At 40.4% G+C, this 16214-nt stretch overlaps 1 protein-coding gene across 4 annotated transcripts in view; it reads left to right on the top strand.

Moving 5' to 3' along the window:
• The window catches only part of Phtf1 (putative homeodomain transcription factor 1), a 66803-nt gene extending 50951 nt beyond the window's left edge, over positions 1-15852 (top strand). For 2 of the 4 annotated variants that reach the window (XM_029563988.1, XM_008833977.2), the window contains 11 exons: positions 972-1145; positions 1256-1345; positions 2823-3044; positions 5509-5637; positions 6282-6554; positions 7550-7681; positions 8156-8242; positions 11603-11758; positions 12721-12816; positions 14367-14492; positions 15353-15852. In XM_029563988.1, coding sequence (XP_029419848.1) covers positions 972-1145; positions 1256-1345; positions 2823-3044; positions 5509-5637; positions 6282-6554; positions 7550-7681; positions 8156-8242; positions 11603-11758; positions 12721-12816; positions 14367-14492; positions 15353-15373 — 1506 coding nt within the window. In that variant the 3' untranslated portion in view covers positions 15374-15852. Of the gene's footprint in view, positions 1-971; positions 1146-1255; positions 1346-2822; positions 3045-5508; positions 5638-6281; positions 6555-7549; positions 7682-8155; positions 8243-11602; positions 11759-12720; positions 12817-14352; positions 14493-15352 lie in introns of all 4 variants that reach the window. The other 2 variants (XR_003849694.1, XM_008833978.2) reach the window with 2 other exon arrangements.
• The last annotated feature ends 362 nt before the right edge of the window (positions 15853-16214 follow it).

Here is a 16214-nt window from a genome sequence, read left to right as displayed (position 1 = left end):
CTGGTACTATGAAAGCTAGCCAATAGAAGCTTCAGATCATTACTAGCTTTATTTCCTCATGTCCTGGGACCAAGGTACATGGTGTCTTCAGCAATAACATCTTACCATAAAGTTCTGTTGGGCAACCAAGAGCAATGGCAATAGGCTTTATTGTTTTGGGGTCTCTGGAACCCTCTTGACCAACAACTAGAAGGGAACTATGTCATACCTAGCACTACACTGGGCTTTTTGTTTGAACCTATGACTTCTGTGAGGAGCATTAAGGATAATGCCATATAGGGTAGCTCCATTTAAGCTCAGATAGTGGGTTTTCATATAGCTTTTCAAATATCCTTAGTGATAGTCCCCCTGCCCAAATTCTACCCTCCCACTATTCTACCATTAATAAGCTATCATTACAGGCAACTATTGTTTTAAGTGCCTTATAGATACAAACCGTTTTCCTTGTTTACAACCCTATAAGGTAGGTGATTTTTTTTTTTAAAAAAGGACAGGGCCATCCTATACCCCAGCTGGCCTGGAGAAGCTATGTAGACCAGGCTGGCTTTGATCTCACAGAGATCCACCTGCCTCTGCCTCCTGAGTGCTGTGACTAAAAGCGTGTGCCACCATGCCCCACTGGAACAGGTGCTTTTATTATCATTATTTTTTGGATGAGGAACTGAGCCCCAAAGAGATTTAGTAAATTGCCCAAGGCTGCATAGCTAGTAAGTAAAAGAGCCATGATTCAGGCATAGAGGTTGGCCTTGAGACCATGATTTAACTACAGGTCATACTGCTGAAGTATTTAGGCTCTTTAGTTGCAAGGGCACACTTTTCTTATTTTTGAAATTGTTCTTAATATTGATATCACGTAGTATGTAAATTCAATTTTGATTTAGTTTCATTTCTTGGTACTTTTATATGATTTTACATGGGCAGCTCCTGGAGTGTTTTGTGCTATCCTGTGAGATATTGCTGTTTCCTTTTAGGAGGCTTATAGGCAATTGGGTAATGGAATTTCAGATGATCTGTCAAGTGAAGAGGATGGTGAAGCACGGACACAGATGATATTGCTGCGTAGGAGTGTGGAAGGGGCTTCAAGTGACAATGGTTGTGAAGTTAAGAATAGAAAATCAATACTTTCAAGACACCTAAACTCTCAGGTAATTTTTACTGCTGCCTAGAAAAGCATGGGAGTTATCTCCAAAATCACTGACTAGTAACAAGATATTTAGCATACTTTCTTGATGTTTGTTGGTTTGATTTTTGGCAGGTAAAGAAAACCACTACAAGGTGGTGTCATATAGTACGGGATTCAGATAGTCTAGCTGAATCAGAATTTGAATCGGCGGCCTTCAGTCAGGTAAAGCATACTTTCATGAGAGCAAAATTCAAGGTGTCTTCTTGAGTGTAATAACTTTATCTATTTCTCTTTCTTTTGAGTCTTGAAAGTTGTATTTAGTTGCCTACTTCTTTCCCTGCCTTTAGTTATTTAGCAGCCCAATTTGAGATGACTGTTCACCCCTAGAAAAATAATGAAATTTTTTTCTAATGTTCAAAGTATCATAGATGATGCTTAGAAAGAACATTACTTTAGACATTGTAATCACTCAGTTGGTAAAGTGCTTGCCTCAAAAGCATGAGGTCTTGAATTTGATCCCCAGAAGCCACATTAAAATAAAAAAGCTGGGCATGGTGGCTCATGCTTGTAATGTCAGCATTGGGGAGGCAGAGACAGGCAGATTCCCTAGGGTTCTCTAGTCAGCTAACCTAGCCTACTTGGTGAGCCTTATACCAACGAATGACCCTGTTTGAAAAAAAACAAGGTGGATGATACCTGAGGAATGACACCCAAGGTTGTCCTCTGGCCTACACCCCCACATATGCACATACATGCATGAAGATGGTTATTCAATTCTTTTATTATTCTATTTATTTTTATTATGTGTTTTGCCTGCATGTATGTAAGTGCATCATGTGTGTATAGTGCCTGCAGAGACTAGAAGAAGGCATTGGATTCCCTATACTGGAGTTACTGATGGTTGTTAGCTGCCTTATAAGTGCTGGGAACCAAACTCTGGGTCCTCTACAAGAGTAGCCAGTGCTGTTAATTGCTGAGCCATCTTTCCAGCCCCATTACTCAATTCTTAAGTGAGGAGGTTGCTTAATACTCATTTGGCATATGGAGTTTTATTCTAAATGGGGTTGACACTCTTGAAGACAGACTTTGGCAGAGGGACCTCTTGGAAGATAGGAACAGGAAAGCGTATGACTGTGAAGAGGAATGGGCATATTTGGAGCATGATTGTCAGAGGTGAGCAGAGTAGATGATGGTGTATTGGTTTTTGCTCTGTTTAGATTGATAAGGCAATTAAGGTTATGGAAAAAGGTTCACATTTATATTGGTACTGTTGGGGAACTGTGCTGTCTATGCTTCTGCCTGGTTGTCCTTGAACATGTTGAAGTGGGGCCCTGGACATAACTAGCTCTTTTGTTAAGCTCAAAGCTCTCAAAAGGTTTGGCGAAGCCAGCTGGACCAGTTTTTGGGGTGTGCTTCAGAAATCACACCATGCAACAGACCAGAGTTGAGAAGTTTCATGACTTGGCAGGACTCATAGAGGGAGTCTTTTTAAAGATCAGCTTGCTAGGGTCATTGGACCCTAGGGACATTTAGATATTAAGATTTATTATTATATTCATTATATGAAGCCTTGTGAATTAACAAATATGTGGTGATCAATTTATGAAATCTTGCCAGCTATTGCTGTAGATAACTTGTTTTAATTGTGTTTCATATATAATTGTTTTAAAATTTTTGTTTTGTTTTTGTTTGTTTAAAGGGCTCCAGGTCTGGTGTGACTGGTGGCTCTCAGAGCCTTAACTTGTCGAGGAGGGACTCAGAAAGCACCCGCCATGATTCAGAGACTGAGGATATGTTATGGGATGACCTGCTGCATGGCCCAGAGTGCCGGTCATCTGTCACTAGTGACAGTGAGGGGGCCCATGTGAACACCCTCCATTCAGGGACCAAACATGACCCCAAAGAAGATGTTTTTCAGCAGGTATATAAAGATGGAGATTATAATAGTTAATATTTATTCCATACTGTGCCAGGCACCTTTAACTTTTCAGTAATGTTATAAGGATATTGTTATTATCCACAAGTCAGAGATGGGGAAATTGAGCATAGCTTTTGAGGATGTTGGGGTAAGAACTTGACAACAGTCTAGAGTTGCTTTGATCTAAATTTCTCTTCATAATACCTGCCTTATTTTCCTTCCTAGAATGATCTTTACAGTTCTTTTTTTTAAAAAATATTTTATTAATTTATTTTACATGTATGAGTGTATTGCCTGCATGTGTGTAAGTGCACCCAGAGGTCAGAAGAGGGAATTGGATTCCCTGGAACTAGAATTACAGACAGTTGTTAGCCACCATGTAGGTGCTGAGAACTGAACCCGGGTCCTCTGCAAGAGCAGCCAGTGCTCTTAACCTCTGAGACATTGTTCCAGTCCCTTACAGTTAATTTTCTATGAGCAGCATTGATTAGTATATGTTTAATATTTTCATGAATTTCATATTTCATGTGAATTATGTTTTATGCTGAAATGATACTGCTTGCTTCTTTGATAATGTACAAAACAAGTGATACTTTTTAATTTCAGGTCTTATTTTAATATCATAAAATCAGATAGCCTACAATTAAGAGATTCCTTAGAAGGTGTTTGACTCGTCCATTCAGATGTAGAACTATAGATTAAAAAAAAAACTACCACATGCTAAAAATAGTTTCTATTTTCAAAAAATATTTTGTTATTTTCATTTAATGTGTATGAGTGTAATGCTTGCATGTAGGTACACCCATGTCGTGCATTTTCATGGAGGTCAGATAGGGGCATCAGATCCCCTGAAACTAGAGTTATGGACGATTGTGGATGATTGTGAACGATTGTTAGCCATTGTGCAGGTGCTGGGATTTGAACTCAGGTCTTCTGCAAGAATAGCTAGCGCTCTTAACCACTGAGCCATCCCTTCAGCCCAGTTTCTACCTTTTAGGAATACCATGAATTAGCTAGTGAAACAATGCAAAGTGGTTAGTGCAATGCATGGCTAGAGTAGCACTGGGAACTCTTATTATTAACACCCTCAGATGGCCAAGAGCTCTGCCTAAGCCCTCAAGGTAGGTGCTGTATCCTGATGGTAGAATGGCTGTTATGTCAGCTTTTCAGGTTGCTAATGATTCCTCTTAGGATTTTATCCTTTTTCCCAAGTTTTACCACATTACATTGAAAATAATAGTGACTGTAGTCTTTGTTTTATTTTGATTGCCAAGGTAATTAAGTTCTGGGAGGTTTCATAATTTGTCTGGCTGGGGAGCAGGCCAGTCCTCTTCTAACTTCTGGGTTGTTTGCTTGTTCATTTGCTCTAATAAGGCTTCATCTCTGGCATTCCTTGACTACTGGAGCATGTGTGCTGTAACTCAGCTGACCTGCTGGCCTTTGAAGTGTACCAGCCCCTGTGTACCTCTGGCCCTTTGCACACAGTCTGCCTGGGAAGAAGCTTTCCTTTTTGACTCACGCCTTTGTATTCTCCAGGAAGGTCTTGGCTGGAGTGCTGGACTACCGCCTGGAATCCTTTCCCGTCTCTTCCCTTTTCTTAGCATGCTGTCCAGTGACTGATCATCATTATGTGGTAGAAAAAGAAGCCATCCACTACATGCTTCCTTTCTAGAAGCCATGCATCATGTGTTCCTTTTCTTTTTTGTTTTTTTTTCTTTTTGTCTTTTTGGTCTTTTTGAGACAGGGTCTCCCTGTAGTCCCAGCTGTCCTGGAACTCACTATGTAGACCAGGATGTCCTTGAACTCACAGAGATCCGCCTGCCTCTGCCTCCCGAGTGCTGGGACTAAAGGTGTGCACTACCAGGCCCTGACCTTCTTCTTTAGAAACTTCCATCTTTGGGGACACAATGATACAGAGGATATAGATCTTTAATTTCAGAACAAAATCAGGCTCATGGCTGTGGTGAGGATCCAACTGTTGACAAGGTGCTTGTGCTACTTGGAGAGTAAGGCAGGCTCTGACAGAGGAGAGTGGGGCTGTTGTCACGGTGACCAGCAACTCTGGTGTTGGTTGAGCCTTCTGTGCTTTTCCCTGCCCTTCTTAGGGCCAGAAAATTCCCCAGTTCTTTGTGTGATTGCTAAGGCTTTTACCCCCTCTTTTTGCTATTCCCTGTGCCTTCTGTGGCTCTCCAGATCCTTCTTTCCTTAATACATTGTGAATGCACATGGGAAACGATGTTGTAGGTCCTAGATCCTAGCTCTCTTCATTAGAGAAGGCATTTGGCCTCTCTCCAGGTGAGATCAGAAATCGACATCCTTGACATGTGGTTCTTGGAGTGATGGGATTTGAGAGAGAGAATGAACGAACTGTTGAGACTGACCACAGGAGTCTGGGAGCTCAACAAAGGGAAAGAAGAACCTATGGGGGAAAGACAGTGAATGGAAAGTTTGGTATTTTTCTTCGCAGAACCATTTATTCTGGCTTCAGAACTCGAGTCCTGCCTCTGAGCGAGTTAGTGCAATAATCTGGGAAGGAAATGAGTGCAAGAAGATGGACATGTCTGTGTTGGAGATAAGCGGCATCATCATGAGCAGGGTAAGACAGTGCGTTCTTCTGATTTCTTGAAAAAAGTACCTGGAACAAGTTGTTTGGTAAGAATCTATTTTGCGAAAATGATCCAACTTGGCTTTGAAGCACATAGGTTTTGAAGTATTTAGTTGGCAAATTTTACAGTCTGTCATGTGGACTCTGTACCATCAGATGCTCAGGTTTGCTCTGCAGACATGTGTCTGTGTTTTGTGTGTGTGTGTGTGTGTGTGTGTGTGTGTGTGTGTGTGTGTGTGTGTCCGTGTCTCTCTGTCCCCGTACTAGCTAGAGGCTGAAACTAGGGTCTCTTGCATGCTTAGCTCTAATGCCAGGCCAAATCTTTTTGTCATTTTATTTGCATTCCTCTTAAGATGCTTTCTTCCTTTCTTTCTTCCTTTTTTTTTTTCTTTGGCCTTTTTGAGACAGGGTCTCACTGTAGTCCCAGCTGGCCTCGAACTCACTATATAGACCTGGCTGGCCTAGAACTCACAGAGATCCACCTGCCTCTGCCTCCCGAGTGCTGGGACTAAAGGTGTGCACTACCACACCCAGCCTAAGATGTATTTTCTTTATATTAAAAATGGTATTTGACAAATACTCTGTAACTCCCTCTTGCTGTGCCATACTGATGGAGATCTTACATCTGTTCTCAGGTCAATGCATACCAGCAAGGCGTAGGTTATCAGATGCTGGGCAATGCTGTCACCATTGGATTGGCATTTTTTCCTTTTTTATATCGACTTTTCCGTGAGAAGAGCTTTGACCAACTGAAGTCCATTTCAGGAGAGGAGATCCTGACTTTCTTCTGTGGAGCACCACCTGTTACACCTGTTGTTATTTTGTCTATAATTAATTTTTTTGAAAGATTGTGTCTTACTTGGATGTTTTTTTTCATGATGTGTGTGGCTGAGAGAACATATAAGCAGGTCAGTGGATAGAGAGGTCAAATTTCTCTCTTTCTTTTGTGTGATGATCCATTGAGCTGATTTTCTTCTCTTAATTTTGGTACTTGTGCATTTAATGTTTATATTGTTGACTGTTTGCAGATTACATGCTATAATCTGAAATCTTCAAAAAATTTTAAATATATTTTTGATAATTTCATACATGTATGTATTTTGATCGTATTGACTCTCCATTGCCCTCTTTTACCCTCCCCCCAACTACTTTCATGTCTTTATGTTTTTAAACAACACACTGAGTTTAATTATGTTGCTTGTATAAGTGTGGGTGTGGGTTATTACCTCGACTGTGGGCATCTTATCAGTGACCGTACACTCAAGGAAATGACTCCTTCCTTCCCAGCCACAAGTCACTGCCCAGAGCTGCTCAGCTAGACTGGGGCCTCATGAGCTGCTCCCCATCCATGATGGTGTATCGAAGGCTCCATCTTATGCAGCTAACTACAGCTGCTATGAGGTCATAAGTGCAATGGCCATAGCAGGTTGTAATCTGAAATTTTGTTGAAGCCTATTTGTAGAAATAGGTGGCTTAGTTGCTAGACTGTTCAGCATTGGTAGCTCGTTTTTTATTCACAGTTTGTGTGAAAAAATGGACAAGTAAGAACTGATTGAAATTTAGTTATGGATTGAGGATTTAATTTACTGATGATGTGCACAAGGAATATGATTTTTTAATGGAAGTATAATTTTGGAATAGGCTAGAATCATGTATAAACTTTTATATTTGCGGAAGTTCAGGATTCATCAACATCTCCAATGTTCTTTGCACATGGCCAGGGTATTTAGAAGTGTGTCACTGTAGGGCACGCTTTGGAATCACACTGCCATTCTAAGGAATCACTGGATCAGATTATTGTTGTTGTTGAATGTGTTAACCATCCCCAGGATGCTGTTGATTGTCGTTGAGCACATACTCGGATACATTTAGCTTTGTGATTTTGTTTTCAAACCTCTTTTAGAGATTTTTATTTGCAAAACTCTTCAGCCATATTACTTCTGCCAGGAAAGCCAGGAAATATGAAATACCTCATTTCAGACTTAAAAAGGTGGAGAACATTAAAATATGGTTATCACTGCGTTCCTATCTAAAGGTAAGCCTTTTTTATTACAGTAGGGTATATGCAGGGCTGTTAAGACATTCACACTGATAATCTGGCTGCAGTTGCTAGCAAGCAGGGTCTCTGGCAATTTGGCAGATTATTTAGTGGTTGACAAAAACTTGCTGGATGCCAACTTAGACATGAGGTATCTGAAAAGCTGGTAGCAGTAAAAAAGGCAGAGAAGGAAATACGAAGTTTCCTAGGTCAAGGTGATAAATTAAACATTGCATGCTTTTCTGACTTTGCTTATCCTAGCTGGAAATAACATTAATGAATCAGTTGTCCCTTTAATTTGGAAAAAAATAGCATTTAGTGCTTCAAGTTGATACCCAAAATAAGTTAAAATCCTATGTCAGAAACTTCTTGTAAACATTTATCTTCACAGAAATGTAGTACAATTCAAAGTTAATGTTAGGGCTGTTGCTGTCTCTGACAGTATCCTAAAACATGTGTCTCACTCCACAGAGACGGGGTCCCCAGCGCTCAGTTGACGTGGTTGTGTCATCAGTTTTCTTACTGACACTTTCAATTGCTTTCATTTGCTGCGCACAGGTAAAAGTTTCCTACCTGTTTTAGTGAAAAGTGGCAATTTGCTCCCATGGCTGCTTTGTTGTGGAGCAGACCACTGTGTACCCATGGAGTTTAAATGTGTCTGCATTCCTTTTGCTATTGGATACCTGTCCATTTTATTTATCTATTTTCGCAGTGGGAATACAGGTAATTTTGAAGTCCTTTAAAACACTTAGATTATGCTAATTTTAAATTTTAAATTAATTATTTAATTTTAGTTGGCAGCTTTTGACTGACAATAAAGCTCTCACAGCTTGCTAGTTGTGAGTAGTGATCTTCTAACAGTATCATTACTCCAGCATTGCTGGTTCTTACTCCTGGGAAGAGCTTGCTTTCTCATTCCTCTATTGTTCATCTGCTTTTTAAAAAAAACATTTAAAAAATGTGTGAGTGTGAGTGTATTGCCTGCATGTGTGTAAGCGCACCTGTGTCCAGTGCCTTGGAGGTCAGAGAGGATGTTGGATCCCCTGGAACTGGAGTTACAGATATTTGTTAGCTGTCATGTAGTTGCTAGGAATTGAACCCGGGTCCTCTGCAAGAGCAGCCAGTGCTCTTAACTGCTGAGCCATCTCTCCAGTTCCTGTTCATCTACTTCTTATACTGTGGGTTAATCTGCCCTTGATTTTATCTAGTGGATTATAATCTGCTGTTTGTTTTGATGTCTAAATTGTCTCAGATGTGGGCAGTGGGGACCCTCCTGAAAGCCCTTGCTGTCCTTTTGACAGGTCCTCCTGTCTTCTTTTTAAGCACTTATATTTCTTCATTGCAAGCACTTAAAGACTTACCTCATTTTCCCATTTGTTGAGTGTTGATTCTGCAGTGGTCAGAGGACACTAGACTGTTTTCAGTCTTTTGAAACAGGTGGAAGCACAAAATATATTTCATAGTCTAATAAAGACTCATTTCTTTTTTTATTTATTATTTTTATTTTATCTGTATGCATGTATTGCCTCCATAGAGGTAAGTGCACCCATGTCATGCAATGCCCACAGAGGACAGAAGAAGAGGCTGTCAAATCCCCTGGAACTGGAGTTACAGATATTTGTTAGCTGTCATGTAGTTGCTAGGAATTGAACCCGGGTCCTCTGCAAGAGCAGCCAGTGCTCTTAACTGCTGAGCCATCTCTCCAGTTCCTGTTCATCTACTTCTTATACTGTGGGTTAATCTGCCCTTGATTTTATCTAGTGGATTATAATCTGCTGTTTGTTTTGATGTCTAAATTGTCTCAGATGTGGGCAGTGGGGACCCTCCTGAAAGCCCTTGCTGTCCTTTTGACAGGTCCTCCTGTCTTCTTTTTAAGCACTTATATTTCTTCATTGCAAGCACTTAAAGACTTACCTCATTTTCCCATTTGTTGAGTGTTGATTCTGCAGTGGTCAGAGGACACTAGACTGTTTTCAGTCTTTTGAAACAGGTGGAAGCTTCCTTTATTCCCCAGCATGTGCTCAGCTTTATTGACTCTGCCATCAGTGCTTTGGAAAGCTCTGTGTCTGTCATTGCTGAGAGCACTGCCCTGGTTGCTCTATGCTCATTACTTGTACTGCTGTCATGTTGCTGTTTTTGGTCTGTTTTTTTGCTCTTGATGGAGGCATGCTTAAATCCACTATGACTGTCAATTTGTCCATTTGCCATTTTTTGATTTATGTTTTGCTTGTTTGTTTGTGACATGATTTTATTATGTAGCCCAGGATAGTCTCCAATTTGCATGGTGGCAGAGATCTATAACCCAGCAGTTGAGAGATCAGAGATCATGTTTAGCTATATTTCCTGGGCTGAATGAGACCCTGTCTCAAAAAAACCAGGGGAACCTCTATTTCTGTGTTCTATCTTAGGGTTATTTTTTTCCATGTATCTTTTTTTTTTAATATTTTATTTTTATTTTATGTGTATGGGCGTATTGCCTCCATGTAGGTAAGTGCACCCATGTTTGGCAATGCCCGTGGAGGACAGAAGAGGCTGTCAGATCCTCCAGAACTGGAGTTATCGGACAGTTGTTAGCTGCTGTGTGTGTGCTGGGATTCGAACCTGGGTCTTCTGCAAGAACAACCAGTGTTCTTAACTGCTGAGCCATCTCTCCAGCCCCCCATGTATCTTTTTGTTCTCATACTCTAGGTGTGTCTCATGTCATCAGAATGACTTTTATGGTTGCTTGTTTCTTTTTTAATTGTATTTGTTTCTGTGTGCTCATGTGTGTACACTTGTCATGGTGCACATGTGGAGGTCGGAGGACAACTTGTAGTTTGTCTTTGAGAGTTCTCTGTGTGTGTATATATATATATATATATATATATATACACATTTTTTTTTTTGACAAATTAGCTCAACTTTTTTGGGCTTGTTTGAATAAATTTCTTTGCTTTTTAATTTTTTTTATTTTTAATTTTTATTTTGGAAATAGAGTTTCACTATCTAGCCCTGGCTGGCCTGGAACTTGTTATGTCGACTAAGCCGGCCTGGAACTTACAGAGCTCTTCCTGCCTCTGTGTCCTGTACTGGGATTAAAGGTGTGTACCACTACAGTGGGCCCAGTTATTTTATGTTTAAGTCAACAAATTTTGTTTTTGGTCTTTTTGTACAGGCCAGGGTCTCTCCTTGTAGCCTCAGCTGGCCTTGAACTCAAAAAGATAGGCCTGCCTCTGCCTCCCAAGTGCTGGGGTTAAAGGTGTGCACCACCATACTCGGGTAAGTCAACAAACTTTAAAAGCAGCAAAAACATGAGATGTAGCCTAGAGAGATGACTCAGCGGTTAAAAGCACTGGCTGGTCTTGGAGAGGACCTGGGTTCGATTCCCAGTACCCACATAGCAGCTAACTACTCTCCCTAACTCCAGTTCCAGGGGAATCCAGTGCCCTCTTCTAAATGACATAGGTGCACTTACACATATGCAGGCAATGCACTCATATACATAAAATTAAAAAAATATTTTTAAAAAATGACATGTAATAGGTACTCAGTAATAAAGGTTGCTGCTGTTGTTTACTTAAATCCTAAAATGGAATCAGAGCTGACTCATTTCAGGCAGCTTGTTAGAAACACAAATATTCGCTCCTTTGAGCAATGGTCACCATGTACTTGTAAGTAAACAGTGGTGATTAAAGGAGCTGGAAATGCATCCCTGTTATATTTTTCTCCTTTGCTCCTTGTGGATACTTGCTGTCTTCCATGAAAGAGAAAAAAAATCTAGGAAACTTAAGAAATACATAATGTTAAGTAAATAATATGAATATTCAACTCTTCTCCTTTGAGCCTTAAAACTATGGATTTCTGATAATGTTTTAAAATTGATAAGGAATAATTATGACTTTAAGACAAAAGCTAAACTTTTCTTGGGTCCTTCAATAGGTTCTTCAAGGCCACAAGACTTTCCTCAATGATGCTTACAATTGGGAGTTTTTAATCTGGGAAACGGCCTTGCTACTTTTTTTGCTCCGCCTAGCCTCGTTGGGATCTGAAACCAATAAGAAGTACAGCAATGTTTCTATATTACTTACTGAACAGGTATTGGTTGGTCCTGTGGACTTGGCCCGTGGTTAGAGGTAGCCTTATATACTGTAGTGTTTATGTCGAGGACTGAGTTGCTGTCTAGCCATCACTTCTCTAGATTTATAATCCCAAATCACTTTTGCTGCTGTGTTTTTTTATTGCTTATAAAATGGGCATACACCTTTTCCATTTCCTATTCAGGACTGGGAGAGATAAGATCTAATGGGCTGAATACTTTGTATACTGTAAAGGTACTTTTATTGGTAGGAACTTGCTTTTAATCCCATCATGATATCAAATATTGGATCTTTAGAGTACTTGTTATGTAACATGATTAATGAGCATTTTGAATTTCTCCATCTGCTCTAGAATACATTATTCAGTGTTTGGAAAACACTATTTTTTCAGCATGTGAAAACATACTAAGATTGAGAAATATTTTTTGTGAATATGGAGAATAATGCAGTTTCTTTAATTTTTATTTCAAATTCAAGTTTACCCATAACCTCTAAGTAAAAACATCTGGAATCATTTTTAAAATTTAAATCTTTGGCATTAGAATCATAGTGGAGAATTCTTCCTATGAGGAAAAAATAAGGACTTATTAAGTTACGAACATGTTTCTTCCCACATGTTTAATGAGGATATTAGATATTAGATTATTTGGAGAATACTGAACTGATAAGGTATAGTTTTTGAACTCAAGGAGTTTACATGTTGATTCTACTACAACTAGTATTTTTTTATTTTGATACTTAAATTGTTTCACTTTAAATTATTTTGTCTTCCCTAAGTAGCTTTTCTTCACTGAAGGGGTGCTGGTTAGAGATGGGGTCTGGGTTCATGGCTTTATAGCTGCTGAGAATTGAAAAAATGTATTTTACTTGAAAGCATAATCCTCAACATCTAGCAGATTTTATGCAGTGTATATGCATTTTTTTTGTAAAACTGACCTTTGTCTCTTTTCTTTCTCTTAGATTAATTTGTATCTTAAGATGGAAAAAAAGCCAAATAAGAAAGAACAGCTCACTCTAGTAAACAATGTGTTAAAGCTGTCGACAAAGTTATTAAAGGTAAGTACTGTACTCCAATATACTTTTACTATAGTGTAAAGTAAGTCGGCTTCTTCTATGAGGAAAAAAAAAAATAGATGATGCCTCAGCCTTCAAGGTCATGGCTGGGTCAGGCCAGAGCTGTCATAGAGCTCCTGGAGGCAAGACTGGGCAAAGTGGTTCCCATCACCATGTTGGGCTGCCTGATCAGAAACAAGAGCACATTCCTGGTGGTTGGTGCTTATCTGCTGATTTGGGGGGTGTCCTAGTTTGTTTCTCCATTGCTGTGACAAAACACTGACCACTACCAACTTGGGGGAGGAAAGGGTTTATTCATCTTACATCTCCCGGGTCACAGTTCATCAGGGAGCGCAAGGCAGGAACTCAGGGCAGGAACCTGGAAGCAGGAGCTGGAGCACAGGTCATGGAGGAATGCTGCTTACTGGCTTGCTCCCCTGGCCCCTGCTCAGCCTGCTTTCTTATGCAACACAGGCCCACCTGCCCAGGGGTGGCACCACTCAGTGGGATGAGTGGCTGAGCCCTCCCACATCACTCAACAATCAAGAAGGTGCCCCATGGACATGGCCACAAGCCAGTCCAACGAAGGAAATTCCCCAATTGAGGCTCCCTCAATCCAGGTGTGTCAAGTTGATACTAAAGCACAGGGGGCCATCCCTCAAGGACAAGTTTTGACCCATGGAAAAGCAGACCTAGGCTGACCAGCAGACTGGGTTTGGTCTGGGTTTGAGTGCTCAGACTGACTGAGGGGCTGCCGGTGGTTCAGCTTTCCGCCATCCTTATTCATTCCAGTGAGGAGAGGCTCCTAGAGGCAAGGATGGGCAAGCCTTACAGGGGCCCTGCCAGGTGACTGGCTGCTGTAGTAGCTGTGTTGGTATCCTCAGCCCTGCTCCAGGAGGCACTAGCATGACCAATGCCACTATGCCCAAGAACCTGCTGCTGGCCTCAGCCTAGGATGTCCTACTAGCCTGGACATCTTCCAAATGCCTTCTCTGATGCTGACCCTAAGACCTGCAGTCCTCTTATCAATGATCTCCAGAAAGAGCTCCTTACCAGGCATTCACCAACCGAAGCTGAAAGGCCTACCTGTCTGTACACAGGACCCAAGCTGCCAGCAGCTCACAGGGGTCTTGTACAAGGAAGATGAAGTGAACTTAAGCTTGTTTCCAGTTATTTCATTAAATCAGTGCTTTACTTCTTAGAAAAGTCCTCCTAATAGATGGGCACTAGGCTATATAGATTCAGAACACAAGCATAATGGTTTTCAGTTATTAGGAGAAAATTTCCAGTCTCAGGAAAAGTAGGTTCTGGTGGCTACTGATGTCTATTACATTTCTTAAATTACTTTGTTTTTTAAAAGTATAAAGGACTTATTGCTTCCATCCACAAGGTTAGGCCACTGAAAGGTTGGTGAATCCTTAGTGAATATCTTTGAAAGTAGCTCTTGAATATTAAGAAACGAGCCTTAAACATCCTCCTCAAGACTTAAAAACCAGCATGGACTACTGATAGGTATTGGAAAGCCATGTCTCATTGTAGTTTTGTCTTTGTAGGAGCTGGACACACCATTTAGACTCTATGGACTGACAATGAATCCCTTAATCTATAATATCACAAGAGTAGTTATACTTTCTGCTGTCTCAGGAGTTATAAGTGATCTTCTAGGATTTAACATAAGAGTAAGTGTGATTACCTTTCTGTAGCTGCTTGTCTAAAAAGCACCATGTGTGTCACATGAGTTACACAGAATTCTTGAGGCCAAAAGGACATTTGACTGGCAGTTTGCAGGCTTCTCAGCTTAGCTTTCTTCATTTCACACAAGTATGATAGACTAAACTCTTTATTTTTAATTATTTAAAAAATATTTTGGCTGGGCATGGTGGCACACGCCTTTAATCCCAGCACTTGGGAAGCAGAGGCATGTGGATCTCTGTGAGTTTAGAGCCAGCCTGGTCTACATAGTGAGTTCCAGGACAGCTGGGGCTACAGGGAGACCCTGTCTCGAAAAGACCAAAAAAAAATTTTTGTCATTTTTATGTGTATGTATATATACCTGCATGGGTAAGTGCACCTATTTCATGCAATTCCCACAGAGGTCAGAAGAGGGTGTTGGATTCTTTTGGAACTGGAGTTATGGACGGTTATTGGCTGATATGTGGGTGACAGGACTCAAACTTGGTCCTCTGCAAGAGCAGCCAGTACTTTTAACCACTGAGCTCTCCTCTCCAGCCCAATAGACTAAATTCTTGATCAAACAGAAATCAGTTTTGCATTTCCATGTGTGTAGCATAATCTAAGTAAAGGAGTCACTGTGGCCTAGGGGAGCACAGGAGTGTGACAGAGCCATCAGGGAATTAACTGCAGTGTCTCATTTTTGATCCTGGAGATACTATAATTTTTTTTCTCTGTGGTCTTATAATCATCAGAGTTGTCCTTTTTTTTCTTATATAAAGGGTTCTTGGTTCAGTCATGTAAATAATATATTTTAAATTCCACCTGTTTGTCTTAGAACTTTTTTTTTTTTTTTTAATTTTCTTAGCTGTGGAAAATTAAGTCATAAGCTGAGTCATGTGCCTGGACTCTTCCCTGGATAGCATCAGTGCTCACCCACTGAGGAGAGATGGTTCACAGAAACCAGTTGAGAGCCTACCTGCTGGCTCACATAGACAGGTCTCTCGGCTCAGCCCATCCTAATGACCAGAGTTTCCAGAGGATCAAGTATTTTCTACCCGGGCGTGCATGATAAAAACCTGCACTGTCATGGTTCTCAAACAATGTGAATAGTCAACAGACTAAAGACTGTTATAGTAACACAAGGATAGTTTTCTAAGTTAGGACTTTTATCCTGGACCCTTCAGTACTGTGATAGTTATATTTACTGGAAATATTCTTTTGGGTAACCATAGTAGGTACCCAAAGCATGAAGCAATTACCTTTTATTGGAAATAAGAAAATTCAGTACTTTTCTATTATAGTCTATGGAGATTTCTCTTATCAAAGAGAGATCCTGAATCCAAATAAAAGAACTTTGCTGGAGAATTTGTTTCTAGGTCGTTTTTGTGTGTGTGTGTGTGTGTGTGTGTGTGTGTGTGTATGTACCTTTTAAATTTTGTGAATTGTGTTTACTTGTGGAAAAATTGTTAATTTATGATTTTGAGTTAATCCTGTAGCAGTTACTGGTAATTCGGCATAAGAAATCCAAGACCCCTCAGCCCAGCCCATGGCAGCAGTTTCCCTAGTAATAATATGCCTGTTGTGAAACCTGATATATCTAGCTCTCAGTTCAATTTCAGGTCCTTGTTATCTATAAGCAGTCATGCTGTGCCTTTGATATAGGGTTTTATTATTATTTTATGTATATGAGTGTTATGCGTGCATGTATGTAAGTGCACCCGTGTCAT

This window comes from Nannospalax galili, unplaced genomic scaffold (genome assembly GCF_000622305.1).
Source record: "Nannospalax galili isolate Female #2095 unplaced genomic scaffold, S.galili_v1.0 scaffold475, whole genome shotgun sequence".
NCBI classification, from domain to species: domain Eukaryota; kingdom Metazoa; phylum Chordata; class Mammalia; order Rodentia; family Spalacidae; genus Nannospalax; species Nannospalax galili.
Note: the sequence above shows the minus strand (reverse complement) of the source record. Positions and strands in the feature narration are given on the sequence as shown.